General features: G+C 32.2%; 4 protein-coding genes across 5 annotated transcripts in view; 3 read left to right on the plus strand and 1 right to left on the minus strand.

Moving 5' to 3' along the window:
• Positions 1–984: 984 nt before the first annotated feature.
• Positions 985–10,894, minus strand: LOC130642119 (lutropin-choriogonadotropic hormone receptor-like). 2 transcript variants are annotated; one of them, XM_057449197.1, is made up of 10 exons: positions 10,558–10,894; positions 8,412–8,483; positions 8,185–8,259; positions 6,621–6,704; positions 6,307–6,375; positions 5,879–5,950; positions 5,404–5,475; positions 4,993–5,067; positions 4,021–4,494; positions 985–3,481 (listed from the first exon to the last, which is right to left on the minus strand). In XM_057449197.1, exons 1-10 carry the CDS (start codon positions 10,746–10,748, stop codon positions 1,885–1,887), a joined length of 2,781 nt encoding a protein of 926 aa, XP_057305180.1. In that variant the 5' UTR covers positions 10,749–10,894; the 3' UTR covers positions 985–1,884. The 2 variants fall into 2 exon arrangements, with proteins under 2 accessions (XP_057305180.1, XP_057305181.1); XM_057449198.1 differs by lacking the exon at positions 6,307–6,375.
• Positions 10,895–10,986: 92 nt separating this feature from the next.
• On the plus strand, positions 10,987–18,155 carry LOC130642127 (ATP synthase F(0) complex subunit B1, mitochondrial-like). The gene is made up of 2 exons (XM_057449211.1): positions 10,987–11,141; positions 17,371–18,155. Exon 2 carries the CDS (start codon positions 17,377–17,379, stop codon positions 18,097–18,099), a length of 723 nt encoding a protein of 240 aa, XP_057305194.1. The 5' UTR covers positions 10,987–11,141; positions 17,371–17,376; the 3' UTR covers positions 18,100–18,155.
• LOC130642393 (uncharacterized) lies at positions 13,044–13,496 on the plus strand. Its single transcript, XM_057449480.1, has one exon. It carries the CDS (start codon positions 13,044–13,046, stop codon positions 13,494–13,496), a length of 453 nt encoding a protein of 150 aa, XP_057305463.1.
• A 144-nt stretch (positions 18,156–18,299) lies between the features above and the next one.
• The window catches only part of LOC130642121 (phospholipase DDHD1-like), a 34,940-nt gene continuing 33,987 nt past the window's right edge, over positions 18,300–19,252 (plus strand). Inside the window, exon 1 of the mRNA XM_057449203.1 lies at positions 18,300–19,130. Coding sequence (XP_057305186.1) covers positions 18,910–19,130 — 221 coding nt within the window. The 5' untranslated portion in view covers positions 18,300–18,909. The remainder of the gene's footprint in view (positions 19,131–19,252) is intronic.

Genomic DNA, 19,252 nt, shown 5'->3' on the forward strand with positions numbered 1-19,252 from the left:
TGATATCATTATTCATAAATATATTGCTGTCAATATTTTTCTATATATTGCTGTAATGTGAAACGGCCTTAAGAGTAATTTTATTTGTCATATTTTGAAATAAATATCTTTATCAGGACCAAATAATGTTTCACTGTTATAAATATAGTTTTAGAGTTTGTCATAAATAATCACTTAGAAAAAATAAATATATGTGTATTCAACTGTATTAAGAATTTTTTTGTGTTATTTTTGCATCAAAACATCTTGAAAGATGAAATAAACCAAAAATGTCTCAAAGGTTTTTCTTTGTTTACCTACTTTCGCATGTTGATACGTTGAAAATAATTTCTTCTACGATGATGTTGTTCTACTGGGATTTAAATTGTCTTCTTCATCGATCGAACCTGGCGATAAATTATAATCTCCAAGAAGTGAGTGCATCCTCACAAGTCCTGGCACGTACACTGTCTGGCGTCACAAATCAAAAAAATGTACGAACCAAGTTGGCTTTTGTTCGATAATAGCAACGACGAAACGGACGAAATTTGGACATAATAAAATGCGTATATTTAAAACTTTTCATTCCATTTTGTTTTCATGATAAGAATGTTTTTATTACATAAAAAACGCATGTGTAAGTTCTTTTGTTAGTTCTTCTTTAAAAGAAAAGAAATTGTTTGTGGAAGAAATTGTTGCGATTTACACGGTTTTTGGAAAATTTACAGAAAAAGAAATTTTCTAGCCAGACATTTTTCCATTCTTATAAAAAAGCAAGAAAATGTTTAACAGTTTTTCTTAAAAGATTGTTTTCATCGTTTGTCAGTGGTGCTAAAAATTTTTTACGCATGCAAACATGCCAGACGGATATGTGGTTTGTGGTTTCATATAGATAGTTCAATGGGTTTGCTAAATCGGTGCTTTATTAAAACTAACGAAGAAAAGGAACGCTAAGTCGCGCTTAGGGACGTTAAGTGATGCTTCCGTAAGGTTAAATACACCATCTTCGTAACTAATATATTTTAACTAATTGTCTATACATTCATTCAAAAAATTCTTAAATCTCTCATACGTATAATCTATAAAATCTCTGATATACATAATGTGGAACCAGATTACATGGGACAGTTATTTAAAAGCACATGGCATGCTACAAGATAAATATGTAAATGAAAACAAACATAATATAAAATAATATGATATAAACAAAAATACAAGTTAAAAATTTCTAAAAAAGAAACCTCCTTACGGCTTTAAACCATTCTGAAAATAGTATTTTAAAAATGAGAAGGGAAAATCGCAGAAGTAACAAGTTCTGCAGATATTTTGCGTTTCGATAAAGGAACTTTTGTTAATTTACACCTCGGAGTGCACTTGCTTACTTTTAAGAAAATCTAAAAAGCGGTCTGCGGAAGACTAAATATAGACCACAAAATCGCACTTAATAATTGTAATAATTATTAAATATGTTATTCGTTAAAAATATTTGCGAATTTTTACTTTCTTTGATAAAATAAAAAGTATTCTTCATAAATAAAACTTTGATACAACAAAGCAGAAAAACAATCGAAAAAGATAACAACAACAACAACAACAATAACAAAAACAACAACAACAAAAACAACAACAACAATAACAACAACAACACCAACAAAATCAACATCTACAATTAGTGCCAACAACAGCAATGACAACAACAACAACAACAAAAACAACAACAGAAAAAACACAACATCAACAACAGAATAAACACAATTTCAACGCCTTTGTTGAGATGATTTATAGTATAACAGACAAGAAACATTGTCTATCTTGGCTACAATATATAAAAGTATGATGAATGAAAATATCAAACAAACAAAAAATAGCAACAATAATACAAAACCACAAAAAACAAGAGTTAAATCACAATAGTACGTTCGTCTCCTTTGCACGGGTGAACGCCTCCTCGGACAAATCATATTGCGAAAAACCAGGTGTATGGTTGTCAAGGAGAGCTTGGTTTTCACGCGTATCACTATCCGCACTAACTGAACGATCTTTCAAAGTGGGGGGACGCTTTTCATCCACTGTGTCATAAGCTGTTAGTGGACGGCTTCGGTTACTACTGGAAATATCGTCATTTATAACGTTGTTTGAAAAATTTGTCTCCATGACCGGTACGTCGTCGTGTTGTGCTGACGGTTGCTGTTGTGAGTAAAAAACATCATCCTGGTCTAACATACTTCGAAATTCGTCATTTGGAGTGGCCGAAGCTGATACGAGAGGACTATTGGAACTTCTGTTATGCCTGCTAATGAGTAGGTTAGAATGTAGACTTTGATTTTTCTTTCCGACACTTCCACGACTAACTTGACTGTTGTACGTCAACGACATGGATTCCGACACATGCCGGCTGTTTTTCTGACTGACGCTGTTCGTATACACACCTTCGTTCACTTTTGAAATACTATCCTGGCATAAACCGCACCGGATTAACAAATCAAAAAAATCCCTTTTAAATGAATTCGTTGAAACAGCATACAAGAAAGGATTGCACAAAGCATTGATCGGAAAAAAGATAACGAGGAGATATTTTGATTTCTTCACATCCATATTTAACAGATCATGACTTCCGAAAACTGACATCAAGCCAACAAATGCGATTGGTCCCCAGCAGAAAAAATCGGTAAACACCAGTAAGGCCATTCTTTTCGCTACTTCAGAATCGTTTCGTTGTGGACCACCTTCAAGATGAGGACTTCGAACAACACAATACATACGAATGTACGCCGCCAACACGAAGATAAAGAATATCACATTCATCAACAACAGTATCCCAGCGTAGGCTAAATCACCATTCCCTGATGTTTTAAAGGGCAAACAAATTGCAACTTCATCGTAACTGTTCACACCTACTAAAGGTAAAATCGCCATTAACATGGCAAGAGACCAGCAAACTAACATGCAGATTTTAGCGTGTTTCATCGATAATCTGCGATGGAAATGCATCGCGTAAACAATCGCAAAATATCTTTCGATTGTAGTAACGACCAATACTAACATAGATAACTGACTTGAAAATATGGCTAAAAATCCAGACACTCCACACCCTCCACCGTACTGCCAACGTTTGACATAATTATAATAATCTCCGTGGGTGTGGCCAGACGCTGACACCAAAATAAAAAGGTACAATGCTAAACATAAGTCGGCAAAAGATAAATTAATAAGAAGAAATTTTGTAACAGTTAATGTACGCCTGCTCAAGATGAGTACACTAAAAACCATCGAGTTTCCAAGTAAAGCTACAACTGACACTAACCAGGAGATAGCGGTCAAAAACACGTTACCCATGATATCGTCACAAGGGCGGAGTGCATCTGGTTCCGGTGTGCATTTCACCGGGGATAGTTTATTGTAATGAATGCGTCCTGTATTGTTCGGATTACAAATAATCGATCCTTCAGAGTACGTGACAATTTTCGTGATAAAACCACCATCGCCTTTAAAGAAATCATCCCTAGAATGAATAAAACCACTCGTGCCATTAACTTATCAAAAAAAAAAAAAATGTCGACAAAAGTTTTCAAAGGGTGGCCAAACTTTTATACGAAAAATTTTTTCAGAATACTCAATAAAACTATGTTTTTGTGTTTTCTGAAGTGTTTTGTAACCAGTGCATAAAAATTTCTCTTAAATGGACAAAAGCGACATTTTTTGTCGAGTAAAGTATCACGTTCTCTAAATTTCTAATATTTTCTTGATCAACACACAACTAGCTATTATTTTTAACCTGAGTTGACTTCAGTGAACAGTTTACAGAAGTATTAGTAAACACAGCCGGTATAAATGGACGTTAACATGAAACATTTTTTGAAGCGAACAAACACGTAAGAGCGTTCTCTAACTACAAATATTAAAGGATTTCATAAGACCAATTTATCGGCGTTATCGGGCGATAAAACGGAAAGCGTTAAATGCATATCTATTACCATGAAAATATAAAAAGACTTTAGACAATTTTTTAAACCTCCTTTATATGCAACCAACTAGACTTACGTTTCTTTAATCCGTTTTTTTGTCGTTAAATTTGACGGTGTTTTCGTGCCTGATATAAAACCACCGAAATCAAATCTTCGTTTTCTTCTCTTCCCAAACCCATTAAATGGATCTTCCGTGGTGGAAACCTTTTGCGTAATGCCTGTGGAAGTTTTTTTCGTAGTGTCGCTATTTTTAGACGTCGCCGTCGTCGTAAAAATTGACGTCGTCGGGGTTACTTGCGGACATAAATTTTTCGACGGTTTAATGGTAGAGCCACCATGATTGACAAACGTGCCAACTAGCGCTCTTTTCATTTCGAAAGCGCAGCACAAAAATCTTTGATTCGCTGAAACATGAACTGTCTTTAAAGTAGCGATTGCCACAATTCCATTTGGTATGGCCCATAAATTCTTAGTGTTTTTTAACTCTAACGTTGTTAACGCATTTAAACCAGCTGAAGGTAAGAAATCGATTGCAGTGCCGTCTAAGTATCTGTAAAATGGAAAATATGCGTTACATGACACAACAACTTTTGCCAGTTCGTTCTTATCAACTCAGTAACATGGAATCGCCCAGTGTGCATTTAGCTTTAGAAGACTACACCACACTTCCAGTTACTATTCCAGTTTTAACTGTTTAACCTGCCACTTTCTCCCTTCTATTCATAGCCTGTTTCTCCCAAGGATTATTCCAGGATTCGTACCGTTTTTACTATGACTTTAGGCTAACAATCAGCGAGATACCACCTAAAGCTAGAGGAATTAGTCAGGGATAAAACTCACAAACTTTCGCATTAGAAACAAAGGCTCTCCTATAAGCCTACCAGTCAAAATACATTTGACACATAAGGAATTCATGTTTCTTATAGGAATTACTGCTTCTTTACGTCATAGCAAATATAGCTAGCTAAGTAGAAAGTAGCTAGGACATTGTGTTACACACGACAATTAGTGAACAATAAATCACTCCACCATCATCGAAACTACTTACAATTTCTTCATACCGCTTGCTCCAACGAATACATTCGGATCGAGCCAGTGAAGGTCTTTATTACCACTTAGCCGTCTAAACAAAACACAAAGTTGTGTGTGAAATAGATAACAATAAGAATATATAAATATGCAGATAAACAAGATATATTGTATTTATTATAATACACTAAGAGCCATTCTTTGTTTTTTCCGGCGAATAATAAAATCAGTGAAACGGATAGAGTTTAAAGGGGCGAGGAAACCTTACGGTACTGCTTTAGAAAAGATAGCCTGATTGTATAAAAACATTACAAAAAATTTGTTACATTAACAGTGCCCGTCAGAAAATGGATGAGTACTGCGTCGAATGAATGACAGCAATGCTTTTTAAAATAAGTATTAATGGAATAGGTAATTAAAAAAAACTTACAATTCGTGCAAGTAAGGTAATGTTTGAAATAAATATCCAGGTAGGTTTTTCAACTTTGTATTCTTCATGTGCCTGAGGTACAACAATACAAAGAAAAGTGATTCGGTCGGTGGGTTGGTGAGGATGATTTAGGAGGCTTTTGTGAACACCAAGTTCCGTTTTAAAAGCGAGACTCAACAAGACAGCGTTAAATTTCATTCTCGCTGCAATCTTGTGAGATCATCTAATATCGCCATGCACGGACTTTGCGAAATTACGGATTCACGGAAGAAAAAAAGACTAACTGATGCAGTTTCGTTGTAGTAAAAAAATGGCCTCAAGTCTGACAAAATCGATACAAGCGAAAAAACATTGTTGTCAATCAGTCTTACTCGTTTTTGTTACAACGGCTATTATAACAGATGTTAATTAAATTCTAAAAACATAAGAAAAATAAATCGAAGTATAAGGAGTGAAAGAAGAAAATCATTTTTACAGTGTTTGCAGATTCGTCATATTTCTAAATGCGTCTTCTCGAATACTTTCGATTGGATTATCACTGATGCTTCTAAAAATAAAAGAATGTTTATATAGCTGCGAAAGAAACCTGGATTAAAAATACCGGGTCTGATAACCGGGTGTTCTGATTCACTATTGCTAGATTATCACTTCAACATGGAATAGAAAGGAACAAAAATATTTTAATTTTCATTCAATTCATATGATTTTTACTTTCGTTTTCATTTTGGATGGAAACACTCATGAGAAATCAGTTTTTAGTTCCGGAGTGAAAAACTTTTACATGCGGACACTTTTAAAAGGCGGACACCTCAACGGAGAACCCATCCCCCAGCTAACCTCTTATACAACAGGGATTATCAAGATCTAGAAACAAGCAGAGATGAACTACATTTTGAAACTAACAGTATTTTTAAATCAGGAACATCATCTTGAAATAATGGAAGATGGCGTAAGTTGTTGTGCATTAAAAGCCTAAAAAATAGAAATTGATTGTTTGTATGATGTATGTTCGTTATAAACATGACATATCACCATTTCAAATCTTAGAATCCTGATTTTGTGAAAAAGATAGTTTAAATGTAGAGTACCTAATGGAGATATTGTTAACAAGACAAAGTTTTGCAAACAATATAAGCAAAGATAAAAGAATAATACAGACAATCTCGTGAAAAAAATATAAAATTATTTTTTATTCGTTTTATGTTTATTTTACTTACAAATCTCCATTAAAACCTTTCCGTTGGAACAATCCGTGAAAAGCATCAGGTGCAATGTAGTCGAGATTATTTCGTTCAAAGTTTCTATGAAAACAAAAATAAATTAGTTGTAAAATATGAATTGGGTCATGTTTGTAGTTAAATGTATTTTACATATACACCTTGGAAAGAATTAGCACTTGACAACTGCTTGATTGAAATTGACTAAAAATACCATCAAATGTGGATAGGATTGTAACTTTTAATTAGGTGAAAGAGATTTCCAGAGCTTAAAACTTTGTGAACTGTTTTTTCTGCTCTCAACTGCTATATAATACCTAGATTTTTTGAGAAAATATTGATTTTCAAAATTATTTTCAGGAAACTTTTTTTCTTAATTTGTTGTTATTATTATCACTTATGCTTATTAAAACTTCTGTAATTCTTTGTTCTTCATTCTTGTGACTTTAGCTTTATCCACTCTGGGGGGCCTTAACAAATTTAAACTGAACAGGGTAAAAATTACAAAATTATGAGACAACGCATAAAATTGGCTGACGTGTTAATTTTAGTTTTTCTTTTATTGAAGAAGACACATGTAAAAAAATAAAGCTTCTTGCTTATTTTGACATTTTTACCTAAAGTTTTCCAATTCTTAATGCTGACATGTTTTTAGCTGTATTTTAGGAGTTTAGCAGTGTTCATTACAGGTAATTATTTTTTTACCAGAAATTACATTGTTTCTATATCCTAGCTTTTTTATCTACATATCTTATCTAGTAGTACTTCAACAAACCGGACAAATATAAAGTGATAATAATACATTTTTATTGCATGCATAACATCTTTGATAAATTAAAGATGAGATCACACATTAGATTAATAAACAAAACATCAGCATTAAGATTTTAAATTTATCTGCAGCAACACAATCCTATCACATCAAGATATATTATATCAAAAACAAACGTGAAAATTTATTACTAGTGTTTTGGTGCATATTTTGTATTGCCAAAACTATACATATTTTTGTGAAAGTGTGCAGATAAGAAAGTTTTTGTAATGATTGCCTGTTAAATTTTTATATTTTATGTGGCCTAGATTTTTGAATAAAACCTATTATCTTTCTACGAAATAAATTGCTGGCTACATGGCTTTGTGGATCAATTCAAGTACTTCATTTTGTTTAATCATTTTTTGTTCATAAATAAAAACATAATATTGCCAAAACCACGTAGCCAGGAATTCATACAATCACAAAACCATGCAGCCATGAATGAGATGTTGAAAGAGTAATTTGAAAAGTTCTTTTCAAATAACTCTTCAAGTTCTTCCACAAAATGAAGTGGAGAATCATGTAGTTTACCAAAGTGTCTTTCCTCACATCAAAGCCATTTTCCAAACATATCCATAATTACAATGAAAAAAAATTATTTATAAAACTCCTTAAGAATTTTTTAAAATTTAATTTGAAGCATATGAAGCATATAGGATAAGAAACTTTTGGAATTAAATGTCTCGTCAAGTTTAGTATATTTAAAACTGACTGATTCCGCAAAAAAGAAATATGGCAAATTATACATACAAGTAAATTAACCGTGGGTTCCATTGAAAAACTCTTGAGTTGATCTTCTTTAAATGTTTGTTAAAAGTCACCACCCTAAAAATCAGAAATCAGCTCGTAAAAGTTTATGTCTGAAGAATTCAAAACAAAAATATTTTATTGATTTCTTTTCAGAATGATTTTGAGTATTGCACCACAGCAATCTTGCTTGGATAATTACAAAAAATAGTACACAAAAAATAGCTTACAATGATTCAAGATTAGGAAGCTTCTTTAATTCCTTTTTTGAAAACTCTGCAAGTTTTGAATTTCTTATTCCTCTAGAAAAAGAGTATGAGAGTAAGAGTAGAAATATGTACAATTAAATTCATAAAAACAAATTAACAAACTGTTAATGCCAATAGCAGTGTTGAATATGGAATGAGTCTAAACGTCTTAGCTTAAATAATGTTTTTTTGCTATAAACTCAATGAATTAAATCAGACCAGCCTAACTTTTTTCGTTGGATTTTGAAATTTCAAGTTCTAGAATGCCCAAAAATGAACTCTCAAAACCTATTCTATGTAACTTTGTTCAAGGCTAGAGTGTTTATATCTTTAAGCAATTAAAAATTAAGGAACACACTTTTTTAAAGGATTCGAACTCATCCTATAAATTTTTGTTATACTTAAAATTACAAGGGGGTTAAATTGCCACACTTTGTCTGTAAAGCTTAATCAGTATCAAATTGCTATCCATGTCGGAAGAGCCACTACATTTATTTTCACTATTTACACCAACATTTGTACAGGAACTTTGGTTGGTATTTACGCTATGATCATTATTAACAAATACATTATCTTAAACAGCAGACTTGGTATTAAAATATGATAAAAAAATTATATGTGATTTCAGAAGTTAGAAACACACAAAAATAAACATTATTAAGCAAAATAGTGGTGGGTAAAAAAAATATGGATAAGAAAAAGATAACACAAAAGGATTACCTGTGAAACATATATATTCATACTTTTTATTGTAAATCATTTTTATGCAAATGTTATAATATTAGAATGTCTTAAAAATTTCAAAGGAACTTTGCATACAAGATATTAGTGTATTAGCCTTTGTCTCTCCAAGTCTATCAATAAGGTTACAATAATTTAGAAGCGAGCAACCAGAATAAATAAAATTAGTTTATAAACGCATATTTTATAACAAAATTAAAGACATTACAAAAGTAGAAAATTTGTTTCTTTTTTTCTTAATCGCTGTTATTAGGTGTAATGATGGGGACAAAAATACAAAAGTAGAAAATTATCTCAGCCTTTGTTCTCCTGTTTAAGGTTTAAAAAATTGATTAATTGTTTCACTGATTGATTAAACTGATTATCCCATAGAAAACATTTACATCTATAGTAAATTTTTATTGTGACCTACAAAGGAAACCTGAAAAAACAAACAAATTAGATATTGCCTTTGAAAAAAGGGTTGTTGTTAATAAAGATAATAATGATAAACAATTATATACTTATTAATCAGCCAATTAAGCAGTAATTATAAATTTTGCAAAGTTTAAATTACTTAAACAATAAGTGCAAATCATTTGAACATAGATCAGCATCTATATAAACTAAACAATTTTAGTTTGGTCAACTGGATATAAAAAAATTAAATTCAAACAAACTCCAGAAACATTTTTCTAGCATTTCTGAATTTGCATTTTCAAGAAAGAGATCACAAAAAAACAAAACAAAAAACTGTTATCCTTATTCTCAATCAAATATCATGGCAGAAATCACTAAACAAATTAAAATTTTATAAATTATTTATGTCTTTATTAATAAAATACTTTATTAGTATTTCTTTACCTTTGTTGCAATTAAAATTTTATAATTCACCTGCATGGTAAACAAACAAACAATCTTTTTCTCCCAAAAGTGTCTATTATTATTTATTATTAAATTAAGTTTATAACTTTATTGATTCAGTGTAAAAAAAAGTTATAAACTGATATTCTTGAAGGAAAAACAAAAATATATACACAAGAAAAGTACATGTAAATCAGATACAGGAGACAGAGTGACTTTTCTTGGCCTTGGCCACTGCAACTTTAAAATACTCCCTGCAACATGTAAGAATTCCTAAAAAAGTAACATACACGACCTATGTAACCAACACATGTTATGTATTATGACAATGAAATTCCTACAAAAGTAACCTAACCCTAACCCAAACGGACATGATGGCAATGCATTGTTTTTATGCGTAATATACGCGTTGGTCATATAGGTTAATTTAATTGGAAAATTAAAAGTAGAGGGGGTATTTTAAAGTCATGCCAAATATAGCTACACATCTTAAAATACATAAAGGACAAAAGAACTTTGGAATTAGAAAAAAAAACATTCTTACAACTTTATTACATCTTTCCCTTTAACTCCAAAAAATAATTCCACATCAGGAAACTTCCAGCTTTGTAAAGTTTTGACTAAAATAGTTTTATTCTTCAGTGTGATAGCCACGCTATTTTCACCACTAAATGTAGTCCCATAACGTATCAATGCAAAAAGCAATAAAAACAAAACTGAAGTGTTTTTGATCATTGCAACTTGAAAAAAACAAACTTAGCTAGCTAGCTATATAGTTTAGACATCATCTAATTTTCCCAAATGTTTACGAACTTTCCACACAAAGCTCCGCTCATCTCTTGCTCATGCTGTGAATCAAACACTAGCCTGGTGCAAATGCTTTTTTACAGGGGGCGCGATACGTCCGGACCTTCTTATTCTCCGCTTATGAATTCATTTTACGGGGGTAACTCTGAGGTAAAACGAGGCTATATCAAAATTTAGGATTATTGGACAAGCTTGCCCACTTCACTTGCAACGAAACAAACACGAAACGAAGGGACAGAAGTTTGTTTTGTGTAAAGTCGATTGCTACTTGCGACTGGGCAGCAAAAACAAAGGCAGTTACCAAGGGCACTATAAGACAAAGTAGGTTTTCTTGGCTGGCGTGCTTAATATCGTCCTTTATCTTCTAAAACTAAGATATAGCTAGTCTGCAATGCTATTAGTGGTCATTTATATTTTATGTGTTCAGCCTCGCTAATTTCGAGGCATAGCTAGCTATACCATTTCAATTTTTTTCCAGGACGCCCACAAAAGCGATATTGTTTAAAGCTTCTAATTGAGCTACAAAAAGGGTGTCAATTTGTTGAAAAACTGCAAAAAAGAATGCAAGAGTGTTAACTGCTGTTTATTGAGCTCAAAGTTGTGCACATTCTGTGAGGAAAAACAAAAGTGCAAACAAAGTGCAAATAATGCCACATTTCCAACAACATCCAACATTTTCAAACAAATTTTCAAAAAAATATTTGTTGGTGTAGACTCAACGTCAAGGATTATGAATCTCTTCAAAATTCTACCCAGAAATGGTTTTGCTGTAAATGTAATAATGAAATTCTCCCCTTTGGCATAAAAGCTCCCCCCTCTAGTCTACAACAAGTCACTTTCTTCCCTTGAAATCAAAACATTTCTTACAAAGCTTAATACTCTTAAAATCAATGACATCCATGAAATCATGGGTGGTGTCAACTGCAAATATTATGATCCAAATGAATTCACTGACCTTCAAGTTACTTCTCATAAATTCTCCCTTTTCCATATGAATATTGCATCTCTGTCAAAACATCTTGATGAATTGAAGGTTCTATTACAACAACTTGGGCATGACTTCAGTATTATTGGTATCACTGAAACTAAATTCCAGATTAATGTCCCTCCTATTAATTGTGATCTTTCACACACACGCCTACTGAAGGTGAAAAAGGTGGTGCTCTGTTGTATGTTTCTAATCACTTGCAATTTATTGAACGTCTTGATCTTGATACACTTGAATACAAAAGCAGTGAACTTGAATCTAAATTCATTGAAATTATACAGGCTAAAGATAAAAACATGATTGTAGGATGCATTTATAGACACCCCTCAATGTCTGTTGATGATTTCAACAACCAATTTTTAATGCCCCTTCTTGAGAGAGCGTCTTCTGAAAATAAGCCAATCTTTCTCCTTGGTGATTTTAATATTGACCTTCTAATGTCCGAATCGGTTAAAGAAGTTTCTGATTATATTAATATTACCTCCCAGTTTAATTTAATGCCTCATATAATTTTGCCCACAAGAGTCACTGAATCTACCAGCACAATTATAGATAATATTTATTTTAACTCTGCCAAGTGGGATACTTTGTCTGGTAATATTATTAATTCAATATCTGATCATTTCCCCCAGTTCTTGGTGTTAAGAGATTTGTCTGCTGTCAATCCGGCTCATGTATCTAATGATATTTATGCTCGTAACTGGAAAAAATTCAGTCATGATGCCTTTCGCACTGAACTACAATATACGGATTGGGATGCTATACTTCAACCAAGCACAGATGATCTCAATGTATCGTTTGATAATTTTTACAACAGTTTCAACAGTCTTTTGGATAAATACGCTCCATTAAAAACGACTTGTAATAAAAAAAGTAGAAAAAAATCAAATTCTTGGATTACTAATGGTATCCTTACCTCTATTACTAAAAGAGACCTTCTCCATAAACGTTTTTTAAGAGAAAAAGATCCATATTTTAAGTCTCTCTTGTTAGAGCGTTTCAAAAAGTACCGCAATAAAATTGTAACTCTGTGTAGATTGAGCAAGAGTAATTTTTTCAATAAATATTTTAGTGATAACCAAAAAAATGTTGGCAGCATTTGGAAAGGTGTTAAAAATATAATTTCTGTTCGTTCTTCTGCTTCTGCTTCTCCAACCTGTATGAACATTGATAACTTGTCACTGATCCAGTGACAATTGCTAGCTCTTTTAATTTCAATTGCTGACAATATTAGAATGGGCATCCCATTCACATCAAAACATTTCTCTTCCTTCTTAAAAGATTCTGTTCCTAATTCAATGTTTCTTTCACCAACTGATGATATTGAAGTTCTCCATTGTATTTCTTCCTTGGACCTTGGTAAATCTTCTGGGCCATTTAGCATTCCTGCCCAAATTTTTTCTACTGTTAAAACTGAATTATCTGTTCCACTCTCTAAACTTATAAATTTGTCTTTTACTTCAGGCATTTTTCCTTCTAATTTAAAAACTGCCAGGGTTATCCCTATTCATAAAAAAGGATCCAAATTGGAATTTACAAATTATCGACCTATATCCTTACTTTCAAACATTGATAAGATATTTGAAAAACTTATATATAACGGGTGTATGGGTTTCTTGAAGCTAACAATGTCCTGTATAAGCAACAATTTGGTTTCAGAAAAAATTACTCAACCTGTCAATCACTAATGAATATGTCTCAAAAAATTATGGATGCTCTTGATAAAGGAAATTATGCATGTGGAGTGTTTATTGATCTCCAGAAGGCTTTTGATACTGTTGATCATGAAATTCTACTTACAAAGCTTCATCATTATGGAATTCGAGGTAATGCCCTCTCTTTATTTAGGTCCTACTTAATAGGTCGTCAACAATTTGTGTCTTTAAATGGAGCTAAATCAGCAAATAATCTTACCAGACATGGTGTCCCTCAAGGTTCTGTTTTAGGACCACTTTTATTTTTAATTTATATAAACGACTTGAATTGTGCAATTAACTATTCTATGGTACACCACTTTGCTGATGATACAAACCTCCTGCATTTCAGTGACTCTTTGAAACAACTGGCCAAACAAATGAATTTAGACCTCAAGCTTCTCTGCCATTGGCTGAATGCTAATAAGATTTCTCTTAATGCTAGCAAGACAGAATACATTATATTTAAACATGCACATAAACCTCTTAATTATGATTTTAGGCTTCTCATCAATGGTAAAAGGCTTATGCCTAGTGATTCTATTAAATATCTTGGTGTTCTATTAGATTCTGATTTAAGCTGGAAGACTCAGATCAATAATACTGTTGCCAAGCTCAAGAGGGCTAATGGAGCTTTAGCTAAACTTCGTCATTTTGTGCCTCAAAATGTCCTTATCCTAGTCTACTATGCCATTTTTCATTCCCACCTGCAATATTGTAATCAAATTTGGGGTCAACCAAATAGTCTTGATGTTAATCGTATTGCTGTTTTACAAAATTTTGCTATCAGATTAATGACTTTTGAATCTCGAAGAGCATCATCTAGTATCATCTATGGCAACCTGAAAATCCTCAAATTCAATGATATTGTCCAGTTCATTCACATTCTGTTTTTGCATAAGCTCTTTCATGATAAAATGCCTGCTACTATCCAGAATACTTTTGCGGTTGACTTCAACCATGCCCAGAGCACTCGTGCAGAAAAGGCTGGCTTGATCAATCTATCTACTGTCAATATTGTTTGTTTTGGTAAAAATTCTATTAGATTTAACACCATTAAATCCTGGAATAAGATACAGACACCAATGACTAAAAAATTTGTTTCCATAGATTACTTTGGTCTGAAAAGTGATCTAAAGAAGTATTTTATTGCCTCTTATTAATTTGTAACAAATTTTCCCTTTGTTCTCACACGGTTCATTTATCTGGTGATAATATATCTTCGTGCCGTCTTGTGTGTCCTGTGCCGTCTATTGTACTCGTCCAAGGGTGGCCTTATCGTCGTCTTAGCTTCTGCTATTAGGTAAGGTCTCCCTTCAAAAATAGTTTGTTTGTTTTTTCTCTTCATATTAAAATTTATTTAATTATTTGAACTGTACAGCTATTTTTGATTAATAAAATTATCTTATCTTATCTTATCTTAAATTATCTTATCTTATCAGTAGTAGAATCCTTAAGCTTAAAAAGATTATATGTGATATTCATAATACACTTAATAAAGTCCTAGAACCTTTTAATAGTTTTCTTTTTTGTGATTAAAAATCAATGGTTTTGGGAAAGAACTTTTTGCATTTCAGGAATCGTTTGGGTGTTATCAAATAAAAATTGCAAAAATTTTCTAACCTTGCACTCACATACAACGTTTTTGGTGAGTCAGCAAATTTGCTAAATTTCTATCCAACTAGAAAACTGTCAGCATCTACAAAGAAGACATGCTGCAAAGGCTGAGCTTGGAAGACTTTGCAAATAAAATTTGAAAAGTCCTTTTTCACCCCACCACACGTTTTTGTGAAGAAGTTATTTTTTTTTAAGGTTATCATATGTTTTAATTAATTATTAATTGATCAATATATACATATGCTCTATATGAGATCAACAATGCTTCCAGCTCGTTTCAACGCCATCTCGATTCTCAATTTTCAAAAAATTAGGACTGACAAACTAGACCTGATCAAAATTGCCAACGCATTTGTTTAATTGCACGACAACAGAAAGCTAGTATTCAGAAAATTTACAAAGGAGGACTGGTAGTTGTCATATACTATAGCCTTTTTCTGCATTATCTTTATTTTGCTTCGATGTTACTATTGCTTATTTTGAAAATATATCTTACATAAAATATAGTGTTTCTATATTTCTATATAAAACCCCCTGCATTTTGTGAAGGTTTTCAAGCACAATATTTCGGAATTTGAAGTATTTTTGGCCTATCTAGGGAGCCAAAAGTTTAAAAAAATTTTCTTTGCCTGCCAAACCAAGGTTGGGCCTCCTTTAATGTTGAATAATTTAGCCCCTCGACTTTGAAAATTGCTTCACCAGGCCTGTTCTGTTGCCTATATATTCCATGGACTAAGGATGTGATAGTAAAATGTGATGGTAAAATTGTGAATAGGATATTTTTAAGTGGCAACAGAAATGCGTCTTTAGATCGCATTTTAAAAGTTTACGAACAAAGAATGGCGATAGACAAGTGCTTTTAGATCGCACTTTGAAAGTTTAATAACGAAAAATGACGATAGAAATCTTTTTTAGATCGCATTTTAAAAACTTAAAAATGAAGAAATGCGATAGAAAAGCTTTTTAGATCGCAATTTAAAAGTTTAAGAATGTAGAGCGGCTATAGAAAAGCTTTTTTAAATCACATTTTTAAGTTTAAGAACGAAGAACGGCGATAGAAAAGCTTTTTTAGATCGCATTATAAAAGTTTAAGAACGAAGAAGGGCGATGGAAAAGTTTTTTTAGATTGCATTTTTAAAATTTAGAATGAAAAGCGACGATAAAAATGCTTTTTTAGACCGTGTTTTAAAAACTTAAGAAAGAAGAATGGCAATAGAAAAATGATAATTGATCTAAGGTATTCTTAGGCCACATCTAAATGGTGGTTTACTCTGTTACAGAGTGCGGAAATTTTTTGCGCACCAACTTTACTTTTCTAATTTGAACCCTGCATTAGCATTATACTTATAAGCATTGTTTTTATACATATAAAGAACAGGTTAGAAAGGTTTTGTACACAGATAACTGAATTTTGTGTTAAGCACTGAATTCAATTCAGTCATTTTGTGTTGTAAAAAAAAAGATTTTTAAGCCAAAGTTTAAAGCCATCCCCCATGATACAACAGTAAAAAAGTAAAATTAAGACTTCAAGTTAAAAAAAAAAGAGAATCAGTATTAAGATCTTGAATCATCATCATCAACAAAATTTTAACATACTTTTTAACAAACCTTTTAATTATATCATGTTTTATATTCACTGCTTTTTATTTCCAATAGTTTCTAATCTTTAATTCTTCTTCCACGTATTATATTACAAGTAAGTGTTCCATTCAATAAATAAATAACATTCTGGGAAATATTTTTCTTAGAATGACAAAGTCCAACAAAAGTAAATTACTTCTATCTATTCCTACCTAAATTTTCAATTTAAACCAGGTCCCTGAAAAACAGACTTTTTTAAAAATGACTTAACCCCTGGGAGATCATACCATGTTTACACTACCTAGATGGCCTGCAAAAGAACTAAAGATTTGTTCCTAATTCTTTTACCTGGTATAAAATAGGAGCAACTTATTAACCAAACCTTTAACAATAAAAGTGGGCATGTAGTATCTGTTCCAGGTCAATAAGGTAATACATTCCAATAATAAATAATAAATAGATAAATTTACTGCTTATGAATGGATAATATAGTTTGGTCTGATAGAAAATGAGTTGGGAATTTTGTGTGTTTTCTTCACCTAACAAAAAACAAGGTTTGCAAATTTGCCCCATCTTCTTTAAAACCTTCAAAAATTTTATTAATTCATATTGGAAAGTAAACTTAATTTTATCACAGAACATATATCCTAGTCTCAACTTTTTATTTTAGAATAAAATGTTATCCAGAATTGCTGCTCTCTCCAGACAAGGTGCTGTAGTACAGAATGTGCTTAAGCCATCAGTACTGTTAGCGAATCGGAGACAGTTTTCTGTATCAAACTCTGATGAAAATAAATATGCTTGGCATAAAACTGCATGGCCAGCATGGCAGATGTATAAAGATTTGGCAGGATCATCAGGTGCTACAATGTTTTCAATTGGTTTGGCTTCGTACCTGATCTCGAAAGAAATTTTTATTATTAATGATGAAGTTTTGTTACTGTTTGTCATGGGTGGTACTGGATATCAATTAGCCAAAGCTGTTGGGCCATCCATTGGGAAAATGTTAGATGAGAGAAGGGACACCATCTTGGAAAATTTGAACAAGGGCAAAGAGATGCACATCAAGGCCTTTGAAGATGAGATTGCTGCTGAAAGAGAAGGAGAAGCTGCTATTGAGAATAGAAAGGAGTTTTTTGATATTGTCAAGGCGAATAATGAAATGAGGCTCGAAGTGGAATATAGAAGTCGTTTACATGAAGTTGAATCTGAGGTTAAAAAAAGATTAGATTACCAAGTCGATTTGCAGAATTTGGAAAGGAGTATCGAGGAAGAACATATTTCGTCATGGGTAGAGAAACAAGTCATTGGAAGTATTACGGCAAAACAAGAAAGTGATGCTCTTGCCCAGTGCATTAAAGATCTAAATGCATTAGCTGATGCTCGAGCTACTGCATAACGTTACCAAAATGTTGTATATTGTGTTATGTAATTGAGATCATGGAATTTTCCAAACTGTTTTTTCTTCTTCATTTTTTTAAAAATGACTGGGACTTGTTTTGGTGTATGTTTTCAAGTTTAAGACATACTTTTTTACTGAAGCCTTTTTTTCCATGAATTTTACTTTATGGATAGAGAAATTTGTAAATAAAGAAATTTTCAGCAAGTTAGGCCAAGAAAAGTTGATCTTTTGGTTAGCATGTCCATTTGCATTTGTCTTGTGGCTAATGTACTTTCAGTCAACATTTTGAGCATCCTCTTTCCTCGTATAATTTGTCCTCATAGCAAAAATATTATGCCTATTAGTATTTTGACAACTCCTAATTGTATATTATAACCCCTCACAATATTCTAGTTGATGCCACAAAGTTTTCTCTGAGACTTTTAAATATTTTGTTAAAATTAGATAGGAGGATTGAAAGATGGATAAGGATTTATGTGTTTTTTTTGCAAATTTGTAAACAATTATATTACTAAAAGCATGACACATCAACTTTTTGGGCATGATATGCTAAACAGAAGATCAATTTTTCTTGTCTTAACCATAAAATTTGCAAATTTCCTAAAAGTTTCCTTGTGTGAAAGTCATCCTGATGTTGTGCACTTGTCATTCCTTAAGCCTACTTATTTTTGTGTGTATGTGTAAAGGTTAGCAATCATATCATAAAAGTAAGGTTTACTGCTTTGTGAAATTTTGTTATTAGATATTAGTTAAAAAAAACTATTCTCAACATCCACAGAAATAACACAAAATTATAGCATGTCATAAATGGCTGATCATCAAGAAAATGCAAAACCAGGGCCACCACATCGTCCACCACCACCCAAGATATCTTTGCCACCACAGCACAAAACACCACCTTCTTTAAAGAAACACATGGAACAAATTCAACCACTCTCTCCTTGTAAAGTACGTTGGTTTTATCTGGAAGAGAAGAAATGGATCCCATTTAATGGGCGTGATTCATTAGAAATAGAATATGTTTTTAGGTATTTCTTTCCCTTTCAATTTTACAACCACTTGTAGATTAAGTAAGTTGGACAGGAAATGAGTGAATATTGAGGTCTGGGTCACACTTGTTAGCTTCTTATCATCAGGAATAATTTTTTAG

This window comes from Hydractinia symbiolongicarpus, chromosome 4 (assembly GCF_029227915.1).
Source record: "Hydractinia symbiolongicarpus strain clone_291-10 chromosome 4, HSymV2.1, whole genome shotgun sequence".
Classification (NCBI taxonomy): domain Eukaryota; kingdom Metazoa; phylum Cnidaria; class Hydrozoa; order Anthoathecata; family Hydractiniidae; genus Hydractinia; species Hydractinia symbiolongicarpus.

What these genes read in the sequence shown, in the direction of transcription:
- LOC130642119 (XM_057449197.1), bottom strand. Translation starts at nt 10,748, where the DNA reads ATGATCAAAAACACTTCAGTTTTGTTTTTATTGCTTTTTGCATTGATA. An exon ending in AACCCACGGTTAATTTACTT is followed by an intron (nt 6,705 to 8,184) that starts GTATGTATAATT and finishes TTGTTTTCATAG; the next exon opens with AAACTTTGAACGAAATAATC. An exon ending in GTTCCTGATTTAAAAATACT is followed by an intron (nt 5,951 to 6,306) that starts GTTAGTTTCAAA and finishes TTTTATTTTTAG; the next exon opens with AAGCATCAGTGATAATCCAA.
- LOC130642393 (XM_057449480.1), top strand. Translation starts at nt 13,044, where the DNA reads ATGGGCATCCCATTCACATCAAAACATTTCTCTTCCTTCTTAAAAGAT.
- LOC130642127 (XM_057449211.1), top strand. Translation starts at nt 17,377, where the DNA reads ATGTTATCCAGAATTGCTGCTCTCTCCAGACAAGGTGCTGTAGTACAG.